At 33.7% G+C, this 24,814-nt stretch overlaps 1 protein-coding gene and 2 long non-coding RNA genes across 3 annotated transcripts; 1 reads left to right on the plus strand and 2 right to left on the minus strand.

Moving 5' to 3' along the window:
- Positions 1-9,544: 9,544 nt before the first annotated feature.
- LOC120334726 (uncharacterized) lies at positions 9,545-10,338 on the minus strand. The gene is made up of 3 exons (XR_005568556.2): positions 10,109-10,338; positions 9,737-9,784; positions 9,545-9,653 (listed from the first exon to the last, which is right to left on the minus strand). It is a non-coding gene; the product is annotated as an uncharacterized LOC120334726 (long non-coding RNA).
- Positions 10,339-13,925: 3,587 nt separating this feature from the next.
- Positions 13,926-16,915, minus strand: LOC120337877 (uncharacterized). The gene is made up of 4 exons (XR_013475155.1): positions 16,743-16,915; positions 15,625-15,727; positions 14,621-14,694; positions 13,926-13,947 (listed from the first exon to the last, which is right to left on the minus strand). It is a non-coding gene; the product is annotated as an uncharacterized LOC120337877 (long non-coding RNA).
- A 2,719-nt stretch (positions 16,916-19,634) lies between these two features.
- LOC120335043 (caspase-2-like) lies at positions 19,635-21,111 on the plus strand. Its single transcript, XM_039402547.2, has one exon. It carries the CDS (start codon positions 19,828-19,830, stop codon positions 20,653-20,655), a length of 828 nt encoding a protein of 275 aa, XP_039258481.2. The 5' UTR covers positions 19,635-19,827; the 3' UTR covers positions 20,656-21,111.
- Positions 21,112-24,814: the final 3,703 nt, after the last annotated feature.

Consider the following 24,814-nt stretch of genomic DNA (forward strand, 5'->3'; position numbering starts at 1 on the left):
GCAAGTTTACTGTCTCAAGTGATTTGTAAACAAAACTAGGCACAACCGCTTTGAAACAGTCACGTATTTTTCTTATCAACAATAAGGCTTGAAGAACATTTCCCACAGTCGCGTTATCATGCTACTACAAAAATTTTGAATAAAGTATAAATTAATTGAATCTTTTTGAAAAATAGCATTTTGAATGCTCATTCTTGGTCTCAACTTTAAAAACTAATTTATCTTGAAAGGCCTGTCATCGCAATTTTTGCTCGATATTTTACAGCTTTTTTTCTATGTTATTGAGTTCAAACAAATAATCTAGATATTTCATCCATAGGATAAAGTCTAACTAAGCTAGTTGTATAATGCATTTTATGTACGATTGTTGTACTTAATAACAATATAAATATACTTCATAGCTTGAGGCGTGTATTCAATTCTAAATTTTATTTTTGGCTCAACATCATTTCTAGTTTTCATCGTAATAATTTAGAGTACTTCGTAGCTTATGACGTGTTCGCCTAATTAATAGAGCTTTTCGAATTATAAGCGACACCGTTTGGCTTCAAACAAATCAATACTTTTGTTCTCTTTTTTTGTTCTCTTTTTGATCTCTTTTAAATCTCCAACCAAAAAAGCACTTCACGGTGCGTTTTACAAAATATATTTTTTTACCAAACAAGCTATACATGTCATTCATAGAATAAAGTTCAGCTAAGCATATTGTATATCGCACCTACAATTAGTGTAATCAACATAGTAATCATATTTCATAGCTCAAGGCGTGTAAGTTCAAAATTTCAATTCTAAATTTTATTTTTGTTTAGCGTCCATTTCGTTTTGTTTTTCCTTAGTTAAATTATTTATAATACTTCGTAGCTTTAGATGTGCCTGCATAATAGGATTTATCAAAATTTATTCGCCACCATTGAGCTTCAAACGAACCCCAACACTTATTTTCAGAAAATTCTGTGTCCACCACACTCTTCCATATAACTCTTTCATATCTCCTAACAAACAAACAAAAATTGACTACGATGGGTTTTACAAAATACAGTTTTTGTTTTAGTTCATTCTATAGGTATTTTATTTTATTCTTATAATTATTCTCGACTTTTATTTTCACACGACATGAGAAACTGCAAACACACAGTCAAGCCCACAACTGTAAGTCTAACAATTAATATTCAGTATTGTAATGTTATATTATAGCTTGGGCGTGTTGGCCGGTGTTATTTAATGATATTACAAGCCCTACGTACTTTTTCTTCGTTTATAAGCGAATCCTTATTCATCGTAGCTCGGGGCGTATTTTCCTAATATTGTTTGTTAAATTTTTGAGTTCAATTTTCCGAGTTTACGCTTCAAACAAGGGTTGTTGTTTCAAAACTCTCAAATATATATTTCACATCACCAAGCGTATCATATTTATGATAAACTTCGAACTTTGGCTTCCAGTCATCCTCATAACTTAATGCGAAGCAATAAATATATAGTAATAACAGAACCGAACGAATCAGGAAGATATAATTCTTATCACATAAAACCATACATTACATGTTTCGTATGAGTAGTTTGTATCAGATATATCTTTCAAAATGTTAGATTCTTATAGTTTGTCTTGTAAATTCAGTTAATTTGTCCATAATGAATCAAAAATGATACTTATTTAAAGATGCGTTAACGACCTGTTACATACACTAAGAATAAGGTATTTGAAATATTGTTACCACATTATTCTATGATGATTTTTTCCCAATACATCGTTGTTGGGTAATAACATCAAGCCTTGCTTACAGGGACCAAAATCTCTTTTTCTTAAGTACCACATATTCTCTCCTTTTCATCAATTACTTTCCTCTGTCTTTCACTTTTGTTTCACAGCTAAAACTTTTTATCTTTTTTTTATTTGGGTTTTCTGCGATTTCTTTCTCAAATGTTCCATATGGGAATTCCAATACCAAGTTTGTTATTCCAACTAATATGCAGAATCTGTAGAAGAAGTACCCATACAAACTCAGTTTTAACAAATAACCTAATCGTCAATGATGACATATTGTATGACCACGAATGTAGACAAAGTGTATGTATCTGTCGCCCAAGTCGAATGATCTGCATTCAAATCTAACCTCAACCCATTGTAAAACATTTTAATATTTACGTATTATAGGCCTACCTAGCATTGATCAGACAAGAACATTTCTCACAAATGTCCATTCTGTTGAATGTCTCAAGAGTATTGAACATCTCATATTGATACAAAATTACAGTCCAGTTTTATTTTCAAGCTTCATTGAAGTAGATATATGTTAGTCCTAATTTATTATATTATATGAATGTCATTGGATATAGTAGGATTCCTTGTATATTCAGAATTCCGCAGAAAATGCCTGAAAATAAATTTAGATAAATGTTCATTTAGTACTGGTTATATACCAAAAAAGATAATTTAAAATTTACATTGACCTTATTATTCTTTGAAAACTTTATCCCAATATTTTTTTATCTCAATCGTTCCTCGATTCCTATTTGAAATACAAATATTGTAATGAGTTTATGCGGTGTTTCAACACTGTCCGTTACGATTAATGAATAAGATGGTAGGCTTGGATTCATTGTCCGACTAACTGTCGCATTACTAAAATATTTTCAAAACTTTCAATCGTTTTTCTTTCCAATCTTATTCAAAATTAAGCCTACTTGCTTCTTATACTACTCCATGTTGCCATGCAACAATATCTAAAGCTTGTGTCACGGATTTTATTATCCGTGTGTTTTATATTAGTTTGTGTTTTTTATATTTACCTATATTCTTTTCGAGGACACTTAATTTGGATATACCTCATCCGGGTCCGGTTACTAAGAGACTCCGACCACCATCGAGTCGTGAGAAGACAAATCCAGAATCTGAGTCTCCTGAGTCAATACACAGAATTAGATCAACATCTTTTACCGTGGTAATGGCGAGCACGCCAGGATCGGATCATACATCTTCTACCGTGACACTTGCAACAACATCAGTAATGAAATAATCAGCAAGAACAAGAATCGAGTATTAGCACCAAATTTCATATTTTGCATCTGTGCTATACTAAATTACTTTTTATTAGCGATGGAACTAAACAATAGATAGGAAAATAATAAAATCAAAAGTGAAAAAATTTAAAATAACGCTGGCGTTCAGTAGATTTGACCGGGACAAATACTTTATTTCATGGAAGGAAATAACGATTGTTTAAACTTGGAATGATTGAAACGTTTCATTTCCCCTTTGTGAAACACTGTAATGTTCACACAAGTATACAATGTGAAATAACAGCTATGTTTTGATTTGGCCTTTTTATAATGAGGTAACCGACAGAGAAACTAAGTTTTAGCATGGTGGAACATAACCACTGCGAATTATTCTTAATTTACTTTACTTGTTTCTTTGGACATCTTCAACAAAATACATTTTTAATTTTCTTCAAGTTTCATAGCATAACAAAGTTGGTGTGTTTATCATTCCGATGCATTAAAACTTGAAAAAACTCCCCTGATCTGCTCGTCCTGATCGAAGTGGAGAATATATTTGACAAGGTAGACAATGGTACCAATACTGTAAATAAATTAATACTACTTTTTTGGATTTCGTGTCTAAATATGGGAGCATTGCTCTTTTGATTTCCCGTGACCTACCAAGGATATGGTCGCGTAAGCCGACATGCTATGACATTTTTTTAACTAAGTAACTCGAAAGGTCACATACAAATTTATACCAAAGAGAAACCTTATGTTTGTGAAATATGTGAGAAAACTTGTTCTACAATAAGTAAGTCAAAAAGTCACATGCAAAGAAATCTTATGCTTGTGGAATAGGTGGGAAAATTTGTTCTACATTATGTAACTCGAAAGGTCACATACAAATTTATATCGAAAAGAAACCGTATGCTTGTGGAATATCTGGGAAAAGTTGTTCTACATTAGTACAAATCCATACATGAGAGAAACTTTATGCTTGTGCAATATGTGGGAAAAGTTGTTCTACATAAAGTAACTCAAAAAGTCTTATACAAATCCATACCGAAGAACAACCTCATACTTGTGCAATATTTGGGAAAACTTCCGGAGAGAAGCTATTCTTGTGTAAAATGTTTGAAAAGTTGTTCTACATTAAGTAATTTAAAAATTAACGTACAAATCCATACACGAGCGAAACCTTGTGCTTGTGCGATATGTGGGAAAAGTTGTAAATCGAAAAGTCACATACGAATCCATATCGAAGAGAAACTTTATGTATGTGCAATATTTGGAAAAAGTTGTACCACATTTGGGTAACTCGAAAAGTCACATACAAATTCATACCGGAGAGAAACCTCATGCTTGTGCAATATTAGGGAAAAGTTGTTCTACATTAAGTAACTTCGAAGGTCACATGCAAATCCATACCGGAGAAAAAAACTTAGGCTTTTGCAGTATATGGTAAAAGTTCCGGAGAGAATCCTTATGTTTGAGCAACATGTTGAAAAAGTTGTTCTACATTAAGTAACTCAAAAAGTCACATACAAATCCATATCAAAGAGAAACTTCAACTATGCGCAATATTTGGAAATATTTGTTCTACATTAAGTAACTCGAAAGTTTACATGCAAATTCATACCGGAGAAAAAAACTTAGGCTTTTGCAGTATATGGTAAAAGTTCCGGAGAGAATCCTTATGTTTGTGCAACATGTTGAAAAAGTTGTTCTACATTGAGTAACTCGAAAATTCACATACAAATCCATACAGGAGAGAAACCTCATGAATGTGGGAAATATGTAAAAAGTTTTTTTACATTGGGGAACTTGGAAGGTCACATACAAATATACACTGAAGAGAAACCTTTTATTTGTGGGATATGTGGGAAAAGTTGTTCTACATGGAGTAAATTAAAAAATAACATACAAATCCATCCCGGAGAGAAACCTCATGAATGTGGGATATGTGTAAAAAGTTTTTCTACATTGGGACACTTGGAAGGTCACATACAAATATATACTGAGGAGAAACCTTATGCTGGTGAAATATGTGGGAAAAGTTGTTCTACATTATGTATCTCGAAAGATTGCATACAAATTTCTATCAAAAAGAAACCTTATGCTTGTGGAATATCTGGGTAACGTTATTCTACATTAGTACAAATCCATACATGAGAGAAAACTCATGCTTGTGCAATATGTGGGAAAAGTTGTTCTACATTAAGTAACTCGAAAAGTAAAATATATGGGAAAGTTGAACAAAAATTGAGTTACTTGAAATATCTCATATATACCCATACCGGAGAAAAAGTTTTCCTACAACAAGTAACTTGAAAAGTCACATACAAATACATACTGGATAGAAATTTTATGCTTGTGCAATGGGTGGGAAAGTTTTTCTACGTTAGATAATTTGAATAAAGAGTTTATGGGTTTGGGTTTTCATTTGGTTTGGCAAAACATGATAAACAATTCAATCAATAACATTCACGTGGGCTTCAATCTACTGTCTGATCAACAAAAATTTGAACTCGGGTAACAACATAACTATCCACCCACTCATAAAAATTGGACCGGTTTCAGTTTCATACTTTATATCTTTCTTATGTCGCGTTGCTGATACGTTTATATAGTTTTTCCTATCCCATATTATTTCCAATCATTCTGAATTTGACATATATTTCAATTGCATTACTTCGGCATTGACTCTACTTACCCACATTCATTCCTCCTGTTCCTCCCGATGCTCCTAGTTGGCATGTAACCATATCTATAGCTTGCAGCAACATCAGTAATGAAATTACCAGCAAGAACAATAGTAAAATGTTTGAACTAATATATATGGACCAAATTGTAGTTGTAAATCCTTGTCAGATTCTTTTTATGTTCAAGTCATTGCATGTCCTTCAAACAAAATAATTTAATAAAATGTAATTATCTGTTGAAATCATGATTTTGAATTTGAATGTCTCAGCTTCCTGTGAAGAAATGGTGTATATCTGCTTCTGAAACTTTCGGGAAACAGTTTAGGGCCTTGCACAATATCGTCAATCTTATTTTATTCTATCCATGTAATACACATTTAGACTCTTGGAGCTGTAAAATAATATTTCAAATTGATGAAATTTATCAAATAAATTGAAATTGCATCAAAAACGGTGGCGGTGGTGGTTAATTTGGCGCTTTCCACTGTTCACAGTGAGTCTATGGGCACTTTTCTTGAAGTTTTTGAGGTTTGCGTATCAAACGAGTACAGCGTGAAGTAAATGGTGGGTTTGGATTATTAAATTTTGAAACTAATACTGTAGTAAATACCAAATGAAACGATTTGAAACAACTTTCAAATATAACATTAGGGCATTATAATATTTCTACCTACGCTAGCCTAGTCGTTCTTGGCAAGAATCAATGTCTATGGCTTGCAGCAATTTCAGTAGTAAATTTATGTACACGATCAATAGTTTAGCATTCGCTCTGAAATGCATATTTCGGGTCGGAGAAACACTATTTAATGTCTAACTATCTAATGTCGGTTCATATCTTTGCTACCAAATATGATAGTTTGCTCTCATTCAAATAATTGTAGGCACATAGTTGAAGAAAGTTAAATTTCAATATGGTTCAACATAACCAATGCCGAGTATTTTCTAATTCCACCTTTCACATTTTGTTGCCGTATTAGTTCAAATATATTTTCTACAATACTTCTCCAATTATTTCATTATGAAACAAAGTTTAAATTTTGTACATTAATTTGTTGTCTTATCGCATATCTAAAACACAAATATTAAAAAATTCTCTAATATTATATGAATCTTATTTGTTTCTTCAGGTCGAAAATCTCCCACTCTCCACTAAGCGCATGCGTGATGTTTTGCTGTGGCCTGTGTAAACTATAAGGCGTTAACTTGATTTTCATGTTTCGGCGTTTCGAGAGACCTCATCAATACAAATTTGAATTTACGGTCCTAATGTGACATCTAGCGTAAAGTATTCAAGAAGACCTTTCCAAAGATATATTATAATGGATATGTTGGGTAAATCTTCTGGTCATATGACATAGATAAAATGGCAATTCAAATTTTGACAGATTGTTGGAAAGAAAAAGGTTTTAAGATGTTGAATACAAATCGCGTCAAGAGATCGAAGAAGCGTTACCGATAGAATCATTCTCTCTTGTTCTCATCACATTTCCCCATTTTGTTTTTTCTTCGATATTTATTTGCAATTTCTTGCATTGATTTATTTTCATTAATTCTAAGTTTTAAAATACGTAGTAAAACGAACTCAGTTTCATCAACCGATTAAGGCGAAGAAATGATATCGTAGTAAATGATCACAAAGGTGAACAAAGCGTTACAATCAGCAAATCCGAAGGCCAAGCCCAGTGATTTGTATTCAAAACTTATCATTATGAAACATTTCAATATTTCAATTGATTTACCTAACACTGGTCAGGCTTGAACACGTTCAATAATCACGCAATTTGTTCATGACGTAAGAGCAGATATATATCCAGTGACCATTTTCTTTGTATGTATTGATACTATCCAGAATTGGCTTCGGCTTTTTTTTATTGCCTATCAAATATATTTTAGATATATAGCAGCTCGTTTCTTTATTATAAATTTGACCTGATCAGTTTCAATCAATTTATCTAGCAGTTGTCAGGCCTAAACACTCCCCTCAAACGCACAACTAGCTAGCTGATTGACACACTGATTGAGTAGAAAATTGTTCCGTGGCCGTTTTCTGTGTATATATTGAAATTACCCATATTGATACAAATCAAAGTCAATTTATTTCGATTCAGCTTCTTTTTATTGCTCATCAGATACATTTCAAAATATTTAATACACAATATATTTTCATGTATATTTCAATATTCATGCGAAACACCTAAAACAATATAAAAAATTTATAAGACAAATATGCGTTTGGGTCCAGTGGCCAAAAATGGAAAGTTTAAAATATATAATCACCTCATTATTCTTTCAAGATTTTATCTTCAAACTTTTTACAGTAGCCCCTGAATTCATAATTGTGGTCTGCAAAGCACTATGTTACTGTGTAGCAATTATAAAACTAAATAAATTATAGAAACAAATATATAAATTACTTGAGTGATTTTGAAAAATAGCGTCTTGTACAATGGGCCGGTTCAATAAATGATTTCATATGAAGCTACCGCAGGTGTATCATAAACATGACTTTGCCCATTCTTGGTCCTTAAAGCAAATTAATCTTGTACGGACCGTCATTACAGTTTCTGCTCGACAAAGCCGCATTAAATATTTTACATCTTAAACATTTTACAGCTTTTCGTCGGTGATATTGAGTTTCAGCAAACAATCGAGAAATTTCATCCATAGAAAAAATTTGAGAGAAGCAAAAGTTTTTTAAGCATCTAATGTACGATAACATAGCTCGAGTCGTGTGTATTCAAAACTTCAATTCTAAATTTTATTGTTAGCTCAATCTCTTTTTTCTATTTCTTCGTAGTAAATAATAATACTTTCTAGCCTCAGGCGTGCCAGCCTAAAATATTTTATTGAACTTTAAGCGCCACCATTTAGCTTCAAACAAATCCTTATACTTGCTATTTTCGAAAATATTATATATTAACCAAACTCTTTCATATATCTCTTTTATATCTCCAAGCGAAAAAAACAGCTCACCATACGTTTTTCAAAATATTTTTATTTCAAGTTCATTCTATCGGTATTTCATATTTTATTTATTAGTCAATGAATACTGTCTGTTTTAATATATGTATTCAAAGTAAAAAGTTTGAAACTTTTAAGATAATTGCAGCAATTAACTATTTCTACTGGGAGGAACAGAAAATTCTACATTACTGTACTGAACAACTCATTGCACGTCGTAGCAAGCAAAACAAAGAAATGTAATTCAATTCGCGGTAGCTTGATACATTTATTGTGAACTAAAATATGACAACTTCCTGTATGACTTGCTTGGCGCATGCTTTGTTATTTTTGTCATACCCGCATAAAACATTAAAGAGGTCTCGAATGACTAGTAATTTTCTTTTTTGAAATTCTAGCTCTGGTCATCATATCGGTTTTTTTTTGTGCTGATACTGAGGTATTTGAATAATTCAAGAATACGTTTCATGTTCCAAAATGCAAATACCCTAAGCTTACAGTGTAATGTTCCTCTCTTTTTAGATACCATATATTCTCTCGTTTTTTCCACTTTCTAATTCTTTCTTTTTCTATTTTGTATCCTTGGTAAATTTTTTCTCTCCTTTACCTTTTAAGACTTTTAGGCACCACAAGCGCCGAGATTGGTGCCATAGTGAATGATCACGGATGTAAACAAGGTGTTTGAACTTGATGGTTTCTACGCCAAGTAGAGTATTTTGTATTCGAAACTCATCGCAACCCATTATGAAACATCTCAATATTTCACGTAATTAATCTAGCTGTTGTCAAGCTTTAACACTCCCACAAACGCACAACTTGTTGATTGACACTTGAGTAGAAAATTGTTCAGTGGTCGTTTTCTGTGTATATATTCAAACTACCCATATTGATATAAATCATAAGTCAATTTATTTCGATTTAGCTTTTATTTATTGCTAATCAGATACATTTCAAATAGTGTTATTCACAATATATTTCTATTTATATTCTGAACTTCATGCAGAACACCTGAAATAAAATACAAAATTTATAAAGCAAATATGCATTTGGTCCCGGTGGCTAAAAATAGAAATTTTAAAATATACTATAACCTCATTATTCTTCAAGGATTTTATCCTCCAACTGATCCAAGAATCCTCCTGAAAATTCTGAGTCGACTCAAATTTTATTTGAAGTTATCATTTGGTTTGGCAAAACATAATATTCAATTCAATCAATTATATTCAAGTGGGCTTCAATTTACTGTCTGGCCAACAAATATTTGAAAGCGGGCAACAGCACAACTATCCACCCACTCGTAAATTTGGTATCATTTAAGTTTCATCTTTTATATCTTTCCTATGTCGCGTTGCCGAAACGTTTTTAAAGCTATTAACCGTTGTCCTATCCCATACTATTTACAATCAAAATGAATTAGACATATCTTCAAATTCCATAACTTCAGCAGTAACAACTCTACTTACCGAATCCTCCTCCAAATGCTCCCCCTCCTCCTTGACATTCAACCATAACTGCAGCTTGCAACAGCATCAGTAATGCAATCACCAGCAAGAACAATAGTCGAGCATTAGCACCAAAATTCATATTCCGACTCCGGGAAATACTAATCAATATCTAGCAAAATAATATGAATCGCATAACCCATCCTGAAAAATATGAATCTCAAATATGTCATCTATCACATACATATGTTTTTTAGGAAAGCCTTTTTACGTACCGTTATACTATTAGCAAAACACAACAACAGTGCTACGCGCAATGACTGTCATACTGCCCATTCTATCGTGTTAATAAGTCAAAATACACTCAAGTGATTTTTCCTTAGTTCTGATGACCGATAACAAAAGAAATTTGCCAATTCTTTACCACTGTATATTCATGCTTGACATTTAGAGATAATCCAAGATACTTTTAGTATTTTGTAGTGTTATCTATAAATCAGAATATATTTCCAGCGGTTGTTTTACTAGTTTACACTATCAAACTAAAGTATGTGCCAGAACACGTTATTCCCAATTATGATCTGTAAATAGGACGCGTAAATTTTATATTGAGCTTGACGAAATCAAATGTTGAATAAGATTTTAAATACGCTATGCGCATCTTACTAGGCATTAAAATCGTCCATTGTTGCAAGCTTATATACAACCATCATAGTTTTGCCATATTCAAGCCTGTAGGCTTGGCTATGCACAATAGAATTTTCTTATTCTGAATCTCAATTATGTCAACTATTACTTACATATGCTTTCTACGTACTGATGTACTATGAGAAAAATGCAACTACAGTGCTTTACCTAATAATTTACCATTCTACCGTGTTGAGTGCACTCACTATACTCAAGTGCTTTTATCTCAAATTTTGGATGAATGCTAACAAAATAAATTTGTATGTTCATGCTTGACATTGAGAGGTGCTTCACGTAACCGTTGCGTATTTTGAAGTGTTTTCTATAATTCAGAAATTATGTCCACGGTTGTTCAAGTGTCAACATAGATAGCACCATCAAAATAAGTTCTGGGTCAAAACACGTAATTACCAACTTTCATAACCTTTGACCGATGCTGCCAGCTACGTTTTTTGTGCTGTTTAGGGGGACGCTCGTTGCCGAGCACGGTACGTCAGTTTTATACCTGTCTTGACGTTGCGTTGCTTTGACTTGCTCTAATATCTCGCTGTGTGATAGCGTTTTTTCAACAGTCTTTTTCTCATTATAGAATGTATACAGACTAGCTTGTATATCTGTTTCACTTTTAGGCTGCTTTGTTACACAGTATACTTCTACACAAATCAGACGGATCTACTTCAAAAGTGACGGTACTGGCAGACAGGATTCCTAGGCAATGGATTTTCTCATTGCATTGGAGTACACCGAGCACGATTTGCCTGATATTTGGGAGGTAAACTTTCCAGAGGAGAAGGATTACATACCTATGGGCTATCCACAAAATGAAGTACTTTGCAAGCAAGAGTAATGAACTGCAAATGAATGTAACTATATGGAGGGAGAAAGCAGCTATTAGAAAAAGGAAATTTCACCATTGATTAGGTACCAATCATGACTTAATAATAAGATTACAATTGAAAATTAGGAAGAGGAATGAACCCCCAAGTGTTTGGGACTCTGCGGAAATGCCCTACTGCATGTGGAATTTGGTTACAAGATGATCGGGGTTGAAGACTGGAAAGCATTTGGATGCATTCTTAGCATGGTAGACCAGAGGATGTCAAACTCGCGCCCCTTGAACACTCAACAATAATTATATTATTTTTTATTATTATTAAAAAGGACTTTTACAGAAGTTGATTTGTATAAATTGCAATAATGGTGACATGCAAGAAATTAATAGCATTTGAAATTTATAGTAGATTTGAATTTTTGAAAAAAGTTATATTAACAATAAATTGGGATCCGGTCCTTATTACACTGGCTTTGGATGCAACAGAATTAAAAAAGAAACAGTTTCTCTATTCAAATTTGAACACAATAATATTTTGCTTTCTTTAGAATTCCCAACAAATGTAGGTTCAAAATATATTGCAACAACATGAGAACACAATTCCCAACCAAGCATGCTTAGCAAGGGTACACATTGTTTGAACTTTACCACATCTCTTTTTGTGATTGTATCATAACCATCTGAAATATATTTAGAAAAACATACATGATAAATAAGGTTCAATGCAAATTTTTGAATATAATACCTATGTAGAACAGCGAGCGAATCGTCAATTGAATAAAAATGGTTCTGATTTTAGGAATAAAGGTAATAGAAGCTTTTACAGTGGTGATGAATTGATATTGCTTCATCAAATAGGACATACCTCAAGCAGCTCATTCCAAATTTTCTATTTCTTATGTAATCATCTTTATACTTATAAGGCTTGAGTATGTTTCTGTTTTCTGGATTTTTGATGACACGCAATGACCCGGCTGACATTTGTTAGTTGGTGGCAAAAAGTTCACTGAGACTGTTTTCCTATTTCACAGTCAGATTTAAACTTCATCATAGTTTATGATTTTAATGTAAATATTATATAGGTATTATATAGATTCAGATTCTATTATATAAAATCAAAAAGGCAACAAACATTATATATGTTGAACAGCCATATCATATCGGTATTTAAGAAACTTTGTGCCATACTATATACTATAGTATATGATTGTTTGGAATCAACATGTTTTGTTATTTCATTATTAAAATCTTTTGGTCCAATGCTATATTTGAAAGGTTTGTCATACTCTATTTTATGAGGTTTCCGATTACAATTCATATTCACCTTGTGTAGTCAAGTCAGCAAAACAGACGTTTTTTAGTCTGTGATTTCGCTCCTCAAATTTGCCACCTGAGTTACACTTTTTTTCTAATTTAGGCTATGGAGTATGGACTACTGACTAAGTCTCATTTTAAAGGGCCTAAATAAATTACACTAGGTCTTATTTTCAGGGAAACGCGGTAGTAAGCAGTGGAACTAACACGACTTGAAGAACTGTACAGCTGTATGACAGGTACCGGACTTCAGTGCTACCAGGTACTGGTACCCAGACATCCTATCTAATATAGTTAGCATAGTATATATAGTACGGTACCGTACTTTATACCTTTAAAGAAGATATTACGACATACCTGATCTAGTTTCGCGAACTCGAGAATAAAAAGCGAAACCGCCGCGTCCCCCTAAAGTGAGGTAAAAATAGTGTCTGGCAGCAGCCGTCACGCTCCGATGGCTCGTATGAAAGTTGGTAATTCCTGATTAAAATCCGTAAAAGTGTAGTGTCGCGTTTTGGATTGGAATAAATAAAATTTTGGTCAAGATTCCTAAATACGTTATGCGCATCTTTCTAGGCATTAGAAACGTTCTTCCCATTGCAAGCTTATCAACAACCATCGTAGTTTCGCCAGTTTCAAGCCTGTTAGCTAGTTTTGTACAATAGGATTGGCTAAAACTGAATGTTCGATTGTAAACTAACTACTCCCTGACTTAAATATTAACTTTCAGTGGCGAATAGATTTTACGGCCCAACACTTACATTCCATAATCTTCGTCGTTCCAATGTGTAACAATGTTGATGATTACATAAAAACTTGTGCTCTTTTCCAATCACATACCCGGCAACTGTTACTCGTATAGAAGCTTACGTAAGTTTGCTCTGCGGACTGACGCTTTTAACAGGATCTCCAACATTTGAAAATGTACTACTTCGGTCCCTCGAAAACAATAGTCTAAAAATCAGCAGAGAAATATCTCAAATTGTTGGAAATTGTTGAAGAAATTCGAAAGTTGCCATCAGGTGATCTAAAAATAACATGTAAAACTGATGAAGACAGGAAAACAATGGAGGATATTAAAACATTCAGAACATTCCTGTTGAGTGCAAAAAATGAATACAAAAGTCTACTGGAATAGTGCGCAATATATATCACTACTGATGAACTAAAAAATGAATGGACTAGAAGTGGTGTATCTCAGGTTCGTAGAATAATGAGAAACTCAGAAAATGGGGAAAAGGTAGGAACAAAAACAGTTGTAGTCACATTTGATTCCCCAAATAAACCATCACATTTATTTCTTGGTTATGAACGATTCAAGCTGGAGCAGTACATCATACGATGTTTCAAGTGCCAAAGGTTTGAACATATTGCAAAATTTTTTAAAAGTAAAGTAAAATGTGCAAATTGCGGATCGGAACATTCTACGAATGAGTGCACAATACCAAGCAAATGCTATCGATGCCTGGGAAATCATAACGCTGCTAGCCCCAAATGCCCAGAGTATAAGAAGCAAAAAAACATTCAAATTCTACAAAAGCAAAGAAACATGACCTATGCTGAAGCAGCACGTACAATTCAGGCGAAGAAAATTATGCAACCTCAAAATCAAAAAAATGATCGAAAACAACAAAAGAGAACAGAATCAGAGTCAACACAATCAAAACAGGCAAAAACAAAAAAATCGATTCCATACTCACCAACTCAACAGAATCCAATTCCACAAACATCAACCATGGACATAGTGAGCGTGATCGAATTCATTACAGATATCCTAAAAAGAAAACACCAACTGAATATAATATAACAAAGATAATTGCTGAGGTAGCAAAAACAAGACTCAAAATTGATATGACAACAACGGATCAAATAGAAAATTTGGTACAAATGGATGAGAAAGACCAAAATGAAACGTCCTGATGGCCCTCACAATTTTACAATGGAATTCTAGAAGCATCAAAAATAAAATTTCAGAATTAGTTCATTTTATTTACCATACACATCAAATATCAGATATAATTTGCTTACAAGAGACATGGTTGAATCCAAAAGACGAAATAGACATACCAGGATACCAAATTTATAGGAAAGACAGGCTCAGAATAAGGGGAGGAGGATGCTTAATAGCAGTGAAAACTTCTTTATCATTCCAAAGAATACAGGTTACGACAACGCAAATTGAAATTCAGGCAATAGAAATTAATGGATTTTATTTGTTCAATGTATACAACCCTGGAGTAAATATCACACAGGAGGTTTTGAATGAAATTCTTAATATACACAGACAAAAAGTAATCATATGTGGAGATTTCAATGCCCAAAACACTATTTGGCATTGTTCACAGACAAATTCAAGAGGACAGGTTCTACAGTCATTCATTGAAAGCCATGAATTAGTTATTTTAAATGATGAAATGCCTACAAGAGTGGGAAATGGGCATGAAAGGTCTGTCATTGATTTATGCTTAACAACGAAAGACATTGCCCACTTACATATATACTCTTACAGATATTACATAATACTTTAGCAAGTGACCATAATTTAATCTGGATGTCATTGAACTCATATAAAAACACTTCAAAGGCAACAAGGCAACCATACATCTCGACTAAAAGAACAGACTGGGAAAAATATAATATTGAAAGCTTCAATCACATAAATGGTTCAACAATAAACGATGACGTTGAACTTTTTAATACAAACCTGTGTCAGGGCATAATTCTCAGCGTCACATCATGTACTCCACAAAATGTGATTGCTTTATCGAAAAATGCAATACCATGGTGGAATAAAATTTGCAGCAAGGCTGTAAAAGAAAAAAAGAAAGCATATAGGAAACTAAAAAGAAGTTCTCTACCCCAAGACCTAGTGGCATTTAACAAGGCGGTAGCAACATCAAAAAAAGTAATACTACAGCAAAAGAGGGAATACTGGGAACAAACTCAAATAAAGTGGGATACCAAAACAAATCCAAAAATTGTTTGGAATACTATAAAGAAAATGAAGGGGAATATACAAAACAATGACTATAAATTAAAATCCGGAAATAGGGAGATAACAAACAACAAGAAAAAAGATGATGTACTTGCCGGAGTGTTTGCCCAAACCATGTGTTCAGACAGTCAAGATGATGTATATAACACAAATAGAAATATTCGTCAACAGTATTACAACCAAGTTAAAATGGAAATTCAACAAAGCGCAAACCCAAATATGTCATCATATAATAGACGAATAACAATACATGATCTAGAGCGGGCATTGAAAGATTGTAAAGATGATACTACCCCAGGGGAAGATCAGGTTACATACAAGATGATCAAAAAACTTCCAGGACCATGCAAAGGAATAGTCCTTAACTTAACTGGGATACCGGACAAATACCAGTAGCATGGAAGCACTCAACCATGATACCAATCCATAAAACAGGTAAACCGAAATCAGACCCAGACTCATACAGGTCTATTTCTCTAACCTCTTGCTTATGTAAAATTATGGAAAAAATTGTTGGCAACAGACTGATGATATATTTAGAATTGAATGGAAAACTCAACAATATTCAAAGTGCTTTTCGCAAACAAAGATCCACACTTGATACACTTATTACCCTTCAAGATACAATCACAAAATCTCTTCAAACAAGACAAGCAACTTTAGCTGTATTTCTTGACTTTAATAAAGCTTATGACACTGTATGCCACCATGGACTAATAGGAAAAATAGCAGACATGGGAATATATGGAAAAATGTTCAAATTTTGATAATATTTTAGAAAACCATCATTCTGTGTTAGAGTTGAAGACAAGTTATCTGATACATACCATCCGATACGAGGACTTAGTCAAGGTTCAATTCTGTCTCCATATTTCTATCTCATTTTTGTAGATGATCTTCCATCAACTTTACGAGATACAGATTGTGGACAGTTTGCTGATGATTTTGGGATATACAAAACAAGAAGAAATATTGAATTTTTGGAACGTAGCGTTCAATCAAATCTGAAAAAAATAGAAGAATGGTGTATCACATGGGTTATGAAAATATCTCCTAGTAAATGTTCAGCTGTGTTATTTAGCAACAAAATAAGAAATCCAGAATTTAAGTTACAAATTGGAGGAGTAAATATACCAATACTTGACAAAGTAAAATATTTGGGCATGATATTTGATAAGAAAATGACATGGAAAGAACATATAGAAAATATCGTAACAAAAGCAGCGCAGAGATTAAATATTTTGAAATATGTTAGTGGTTCCAGATGGGGATCACAATTACACAGAATGCTACTATTACACCGCTCCTTAATTTGCTCGTTGTTCGATTATGGAACCCAAATCTATAGCACAGCACCAAAAACATTGCTAACAAAATTGGAAACAATACAAAATCAAGCCCTTCTCATTTGCATTGGAGCTATGAGAAGCACACCAATGGGTGCAGTATTGAATGCATGCTCAGAAACATCACTGGCATTAAGAAGAAAACAATTATGCTTGAATTACCGATTAAAATTACAAAACTCGGTTCAACTTACCTCAGCAAAAGTACTCGAAGAATCCTGACAACATGAATATGTGGGAGATAAATTTGTATCATTCAAAACTATAACAGAGTTTGAAGAAAATGACTTGTCAAAACCTGAAAATAAAGACCAAATAAAACATTATATACAAGAAAGATGGAATATACAATATAAACAAAACATATCAGGACTATACTATAAAAGAATATTTCCGGAAATATTACCAAATTACTCGAAAAAAATAAAAGAATCAAGAATACAAACAAGACATATTTTTAGACTTCAAACAAGACATGGTATGCTAAATAAACATCTTTCGAAATTCAATAAAAATGTAGATGAAATATGCGACCAATGCAACAGGGAAGTTGAAGACACTGAACATTTTTTAATACACTGTCCAAAACATGAACAATATCGAACCAGCATTCGAAATCTTTGCAGAAGAAAAAATGTACCATTTACATGTGAAAACATACTATATGAGGTGAAATTTAGAAATCCCATAAATTGGTTCATCATTCAAACTGGAAGAAAACTTTGAACACATTACAAAATACTATACTTACCAATCTGAGAATCAAAACAAAACTGAAAGCACAACCGAGTTGTTGACAAGCAGGTTCACGCCATGACGACAAAAAATGGCTGTAGCGAATTGGTAAAGTGTGTGCAATTTTACTGCAATAGAATAGTGCAAAGAGCATATATATATATTCATTGAATAGTGTGAAGTGTTTTTTTTTTTTTTTACAACATTTTAGTGATAGATTTTCCATTGTTCAGCACGAAATGCTATTTTGCGAAGTGCTTTTTATTTCACTTTTTAAATAAAAATAAAAAATAAATTCGTTAGATTCTTCTACATCTACACAAATCACCCCAGTCCTTTAGATTAGATCAGGTGCAGGCAACTAAAACAAACCACTTTAGTTTATAAATTATATTCTCTAATTGGCAACATGGATTCACCATGAATTCACATTTCAAGTTTATTTAGTAGAACTCACTATCAGCGTAATAAAGCAAAAGTTCGGCTGCTCAGTTCCAAACCCCTCTCCTTGAAGTAAAGCCTATTTTCTCATACATGTTGTAACTAATTTGAACACAACACTCAATATCAAAGCAAGTGCCATTCTAGAGAATGGTACTTTTGGCGACAGTGTGAAAGCACTCAATAAACTCTGGGTCAATTTGTAATGGTTGGATGTAATGGTTGCATTTGGATGCATGCTATCGAGAAGAAAGAGGTGATGTATAGGAACAAGGGGAAGTGATAAGTAAGATCAACCCTTAATGTGCTTTTTCAATACAGCTTGTTTGATACTAGCACAGGAAACCCCCAAAGCGACATGATGGAGAAAAAAAATGATAAAACTGAAATTGTATCTCGAATTTTAAGCAGTATAGAGATAAAAAAAATATGGTTGCTCAATTCCAAATCCTTGTCAGTTAGACAGTGAATTCAAGCCCACCCTCTCATCCATGTTGTAACTAATTTGACACAATACCCAATATCAGTGAAATTACCTGTTCAAGGAATTGTTCTTTTGACGACAGTTTGAGAGCACCCCATAAACTCTGAGCCAATTTGTGTATTTTGAAGATTTGAGAAACAGTTGGATCTGGAAGATTATTGGGAGAAAATGAGGTGGATTTATGTTTTAACTAACTTAACTGTAACAAACTCTGTTGTGTTGATGCAAGAAAATGGGAAAAATAATTGCTTTTTGGAAAAATGCATTTTCGAATACTCAATGACAATATCGTATACGCGACTCACAAACGCATGGAGACAGAATATTAGTCGGAATCTAATATTTCACTGATTCAGTGACAAGAGTTTGATCTAGCATGGCACCATTGTGGCGCAATCGCATAATGAACAAACCAAACAAGGTCGCAGAAAAATTTGAAATCCCCGACACTTTCAAAATCGCAAACATTAATATCCCACCGACTTTTATTTACGGCTATAAAAATCATAAAAACCCTTTCATTGAAACTTTAAGTAACTGATATCAAACAATGAACGCAAATATTACAAGCACATCAATATCAGATACTACGTCAATATACAAATATGAAACAAAGGATTTCTCACAGAACACACGAAAACAGCTAACATCCTCCTGCGTTCCATTGTACGGTGAGTTTCAGGTTTGGGTTTGTACTTCTGCTTATGGCGCAAGCAAGATGGTTTCAGCAAGTCAACACGAATAAGGGGTTAATAAATATTAACAGTACTATAGTCTAATGGCATCAAAAATATTGTGAATCAATTTGAATGTGAGAACACTATGAGATATAAACCAGATAGTATGCGCAATCTTGTACGCGATTAATTATAATTTCTCCCTTTATGCAGAAATTTAAATATCAATATGGCAGGTTATTCAGTAAACATCGCAGCAAGCAAAATAAAAAATATTAACATCGGTAACCCTACCGATCAAGAAGGAACTGGTCAGAGGCTAGTGAAAGCGGCTGAATTCAATTCCTCGAGTTCAGGCGACGAAAAATCACATGTTCTGATCATTTGCAATTTTGAACATGAACTTCTGGGATACAGAAGGGACGTGAGAATGTTGAGAGAAATGTGGGAAAATTTTGGATGTGAAGTAAAAGTGAAGAGAAATTTAAGTGCGGAAGGTATGAGAAGAGCTGTTAGGAATTTCGCTAATGAAACTTGCACTGGCATAGAAACCTTCATCGCCGTTTTTGTGTTGTCACATGGTGAAGAAAATGATTATATTCAGGGAGTGGACCAAAACATTATCCACGTATCTGAGATTATTGACCGATTCGACAACAGAAATGTGAAATTACAAAACATACCGAAGTTGTTCTTCTTCCAGATGTGCAGAGGAGGTCGGCGTGATCGAGGTGTGAGAAACACCCAGGTTGCCGCACAGAGGGAGCGTCCGCCTAGGATTCCGCTAGTGTGTGATACACTCGTTACTTACCCGGCACAACAAGGAACAATCGCATTTGTGGAAGAAACGGGAAGCTGGTTCATACAGGCGCTTATTGAATTGTTCAGGGAAAACCATGAAAGAAAGCATGTGGTCGACATGCTCACGATGGTCAACAAAATAATGGCAGAGGAAACAGCCAGACATGATAACGACCCAGATATTGATGGCGCTAAAGCAATGAGTGAATTCACGTCAACTCTACGTGATGATGTCTACATTTTGGGTGGCCAATAGTAATATTGATATTCGAAAAACGATTTAGCATATCTATTCAAGTATCATGTATTTATTTAACCCTAATAAAGCAATTATCACATATTAAAATAAAAATTAAAATTGATTCTACTCTGAGGATGTACAGTATATCAAACTATAGTTTCACTTTAGAAATCTTTCGTTTTCTCATTTTTAGTCAAACTCGGTCGTTCTCTCTCTTTCTCTCGTTTATTTTACTCTCGGCGACGTTGTCATCACCTTCTGGTTCTTTTATTTGAGAATCACTTTTCTAATTCTCGATCGCTCTCCTTCTCCCTTTCTTATCTATTCAATCTTCATCTTTTCTCTCGTGTTTTTATCAGCCCATGATAAATTTCTATAATAAATTGTTGCCTACAAATTGCATGTAAATGTTACTAACAAATTTTCATGGCATTGTAAATTTAAACGTTTTGGTAATTTCATAAAACTTGATCCATGTTTGAGTTCAGTATGCATATAATAATAAATGATTTAGAACAGACCATATGTCGATTGAGTTCTTTGTAATGGCTTTGATATTTGGCATATGCGTTTTGGAAGTTATGTATCAGATTTATGTTAAGCTCAACGCACGCGACAGACTTAGTAATTATGACGATCAAATTGATTCCATCACTCGGGCGTTGCTATAGAGCAGGGGTTTCCAAACAGTGGGGGACAATTTTGTTGAGGGGGCGTGACGCTGATTAAAAACACAAATATTTGTTAGATTTGATCTTTTCCGCCTTATTTTGGATATTTCTTTATTTTGGATATTTTCGTTCCATCCAGGTATTTTCAACGTGTTTTATGAATAACTTCTGCTTTACTATCTGGTATTTCTAGTAGTTGTAGTAATCGTTAATTAATTATTTTAGAGGGGGGCGCGAAAAGGGACAAATTCTAAAAAGAGGGCGCAGCTTAAAAAGTTTGAGAACCACTGTTGTAGGTCCCATTTTAACTCCAGATTGGATGAAAAGTGTGGGTTTTAAAGAAAAGCGTGACCGTACTTATAGTTACGATTAGGCTATCCAAGGCTTTCAATGGTCATCGTAACAAAAAACGTTAATACGGAAACTCAAAAACAAGAATTAGAACGACAATTTTGTTTGCGGTCATGCATTAAGACGAGTTTGATCTCAAAAAAATAACATGTTTTCTGGATTATTGTTATTTTGAATAAAAGTTAATTGAAGTAAATCATACTAATCCCCAGCATTTGTGAATTTATACAAAAAATAATTAATATTTTAGATTATCGAGTATATCCCCAGTAATCCCTTTTTAGTAAAGGCAAAAATAATCAAATAAAATATTAGATTGAAATCCTATATTTCGACATCCAGGGCCTATATTGTCCTCTCCCAGATTTCCAATTATGCTAAAAAAAAAGTAGCAATTAGGATTCACTAACACTTATAACACAAGAATATGCGAACGGAATGTAGAGGTTCTCAGATAATCAAGACAAAAACATAATTTATACACAGGAATTTTAAAAATAGCAATATAAATATAATTTCTTCATTAAAATATAGAGCACATAAGAGTATCAGGTCATTTCAGCTAATGAAAACAGCAATATATGATAAATGCAACAAGTTAAACGAGACGGACACACGTCTATGGAGTTTTTCCACATAGGTTGGCAGGGTCGTGGATAATTAGACTGGCATGTTCTGGATCTGACTGAGGTACAATTCAGACTCCGAAACTAGTGGAAACCATACCAAGTATCAATGCTGACTTTCCTTTCTTATTTTATGAATTAGGCCGAGGTCCAATCATATTAACGTTAACTAGATTAACATTGGGTGTCCTGATGGAAAGAAAGCTTTAGATTGTTCAGAAAGATAAGTTGCAGAGGCATATTCTATTCTTACAAACTTTCAAAGTGCCAAATTTTAAAAATTTGAGTAGACGCTTTTCAAAGGTCAGAATATAAATTCTCTACTTTTTAATTTTGTTTTTGATAAATGAAAATATAAGACATTCCCCGAGAATAAGTGTGCCCTAGTGTTATTTTTCAGAGGAAAATTGAAATAATACTCTGTCTTAATTTCGGGGCAACATGGTATATATATATTCCGTGCTGTCGTCAAATTACATTTGACGATAAAAGGGCTGTGAAGTTCTAGTTTGATTTTTTTTCTTGCGAGTCGAAGCCTATGTGCAACTTATTTACATCTGGAGTTGCTGAAAACTCCTTGTGGTTAGGCTACGTAAGCCAGGGGTCGCAAACCGTGTCGCGCATAAGGACTACGTGGGTCTTTTCTAAAATTAGCTCAAATATCAGTAAGATGCATCTATAATTTTATTCTAGCTTTTCTCGTTTATATCACACTTATATGAGAACCGGGAAATTATAATATATCAATTATTGCAAGCTCAATACTGTCACGGGTCGCAAGCTTATTTGGTCTTTGTGAATTAGTTTTTTATGACATGAACTTCATCAAGGACAAACACAGAACACGCCTCGCTCATGAACACTTGCAAGACTCTCGGTGTGTCGAGTTACACACCCAGTAACTCACTGGTGGAGAGAATGCAATGTCAGATTTCCCACTCACTGATGACAAAATTATATACCAGATTTCCGGTTGAAATTAGAACAGCCATGATTTGGTAAATATGTTTGTAAAATGTAGCATTTGCTAGCACAACAGCTAAGCCCATTTTGTTTCCGGCTTGTACAGGGTCTTTGTTATAAATGCAGTCTTATTGTGATTTCCCTAGTTTGTTATAGAAGTAATCATTTTGAAACGTTCAATTTAAAAAACACTAAATGTGAAAATATAAATGTTACTGGCCAACAGTGTAGCAAGCCCACGATTTTTTTGAGAGGAGGAGGGGGGTAATTTTTGGTACTCTTGTAGTATGTAAACCAAGATGGCGGACATCGGATCGTAGTATGTGTACCAGGTTAGAGTTAGAAAATAATTTTATTCCAAGTTTCCCTATTTTAGTTCTATCAAGAGTTCGGGGACTAGCCAATTGACTCACGTAGTATTTGTACCTGAACTTATGGCTCAATCCTAATCTGGTACACATACTACGTTTCGGTGTCCGCCATCTTGGTTCGCATACTACAGGAGTACCTAGTTTTTATTGTATAATGACGTAATACGACGCTTATTCGTGCTTTTTGCACCGAACAAGATAAAAGCGGCTACTGATGTCTAACAATCTCTCTGTACAGACTTACTTAGCCGTCGAAGTTATTCAACGTATACAAGCGCGCGTTTTAGATCGATCTCGGTTGGCCCATTCGGTGGAAGAATTATTGGTAGCAAAGCATAACAGATGAGTTTTCAGTAAATCGTTGAATAATAGAGTGAAATAGTTCTAGAAATGGCGTAAAACTTTATGTCTCCCTGCAAATGCCGCAAAATTGCATTTCAAAAAAAGAGTTAAAATTATTATTTTTTTTGGATTGCCTGGGGCCTATGTTATTGGTATCGTTGAAAATTTTAAAGAAATGTGTGTTTTTCTATGGCTAAATATCATTAATATAGTTAGACCTTGATCGAGCAAATTGGCTTTCCAGAAGTGTATATCTAACTGGTAGTCCGTAGCTTAATCGGTACACAGAAAGTATACCTAGGCTTCATAAAGGTTGATGACTCATTGACCCCTGATTTAGAATATCGTGTAATACGTAGGGACGTAAGTTTCGGAATTTCAAATCAAAGCAATCCGAATCAACGTCAGTTCGAATCGATTCGAAGCAATTTCAGAAAATACAGCGTGATTCTATTCAAAATATAAATATTAATCAAGATAGTATGAAACAATTAAATGACGCCGTGGCGTTGTTCCAAAATGGATTAAGTCGTTTTTCCGATTATCTTCCTCGAGTTTACCGCTTTCCAAAATCGTAACAAACATAGTCTTACGATTCACAGTTATGTAGTAGGCACCTACGGCTTTGCTCAATTTTTTTACCACTCGAAATGTTTAGATTTTATAACTAACATGTTGCTATGATTTTGTGTAACAAATGATATCAATTCATTATTAACACATCATTACATTACTCCTTATCGAACAGAAAATAGCGATGGTTTCTTCGACGCCATTGGTACTTTCAGAATAACAAATAACACGAGCGGTACTGAAACACATTTAACTACTATGTACGATAATATTAAAG

Source organism: Styela clava, chromosome 1 (assembly GCF_964204865.1).
Source record: "Styela clava chromosome 1, kaStyClav1.hap1.2, whole genome shotgun sequence".
In the NCBI taxonomy this organism is placed as follows: Eukaryota; Metazoa; Chordata; class Ascidiacea; order Stolidobranchia; family Styelidae; genus Styela; species Styela clava.

Bases quoted from the DNA above. Each gene is read 5' to 3' on its own strand.
- LOC120335043 (XM_039402547.2), top strand. From the start codon at position 19,828: ATGGCAGGTTATTCAGTAAACATCGCAGCAAGCAAAATAAAAAATATT.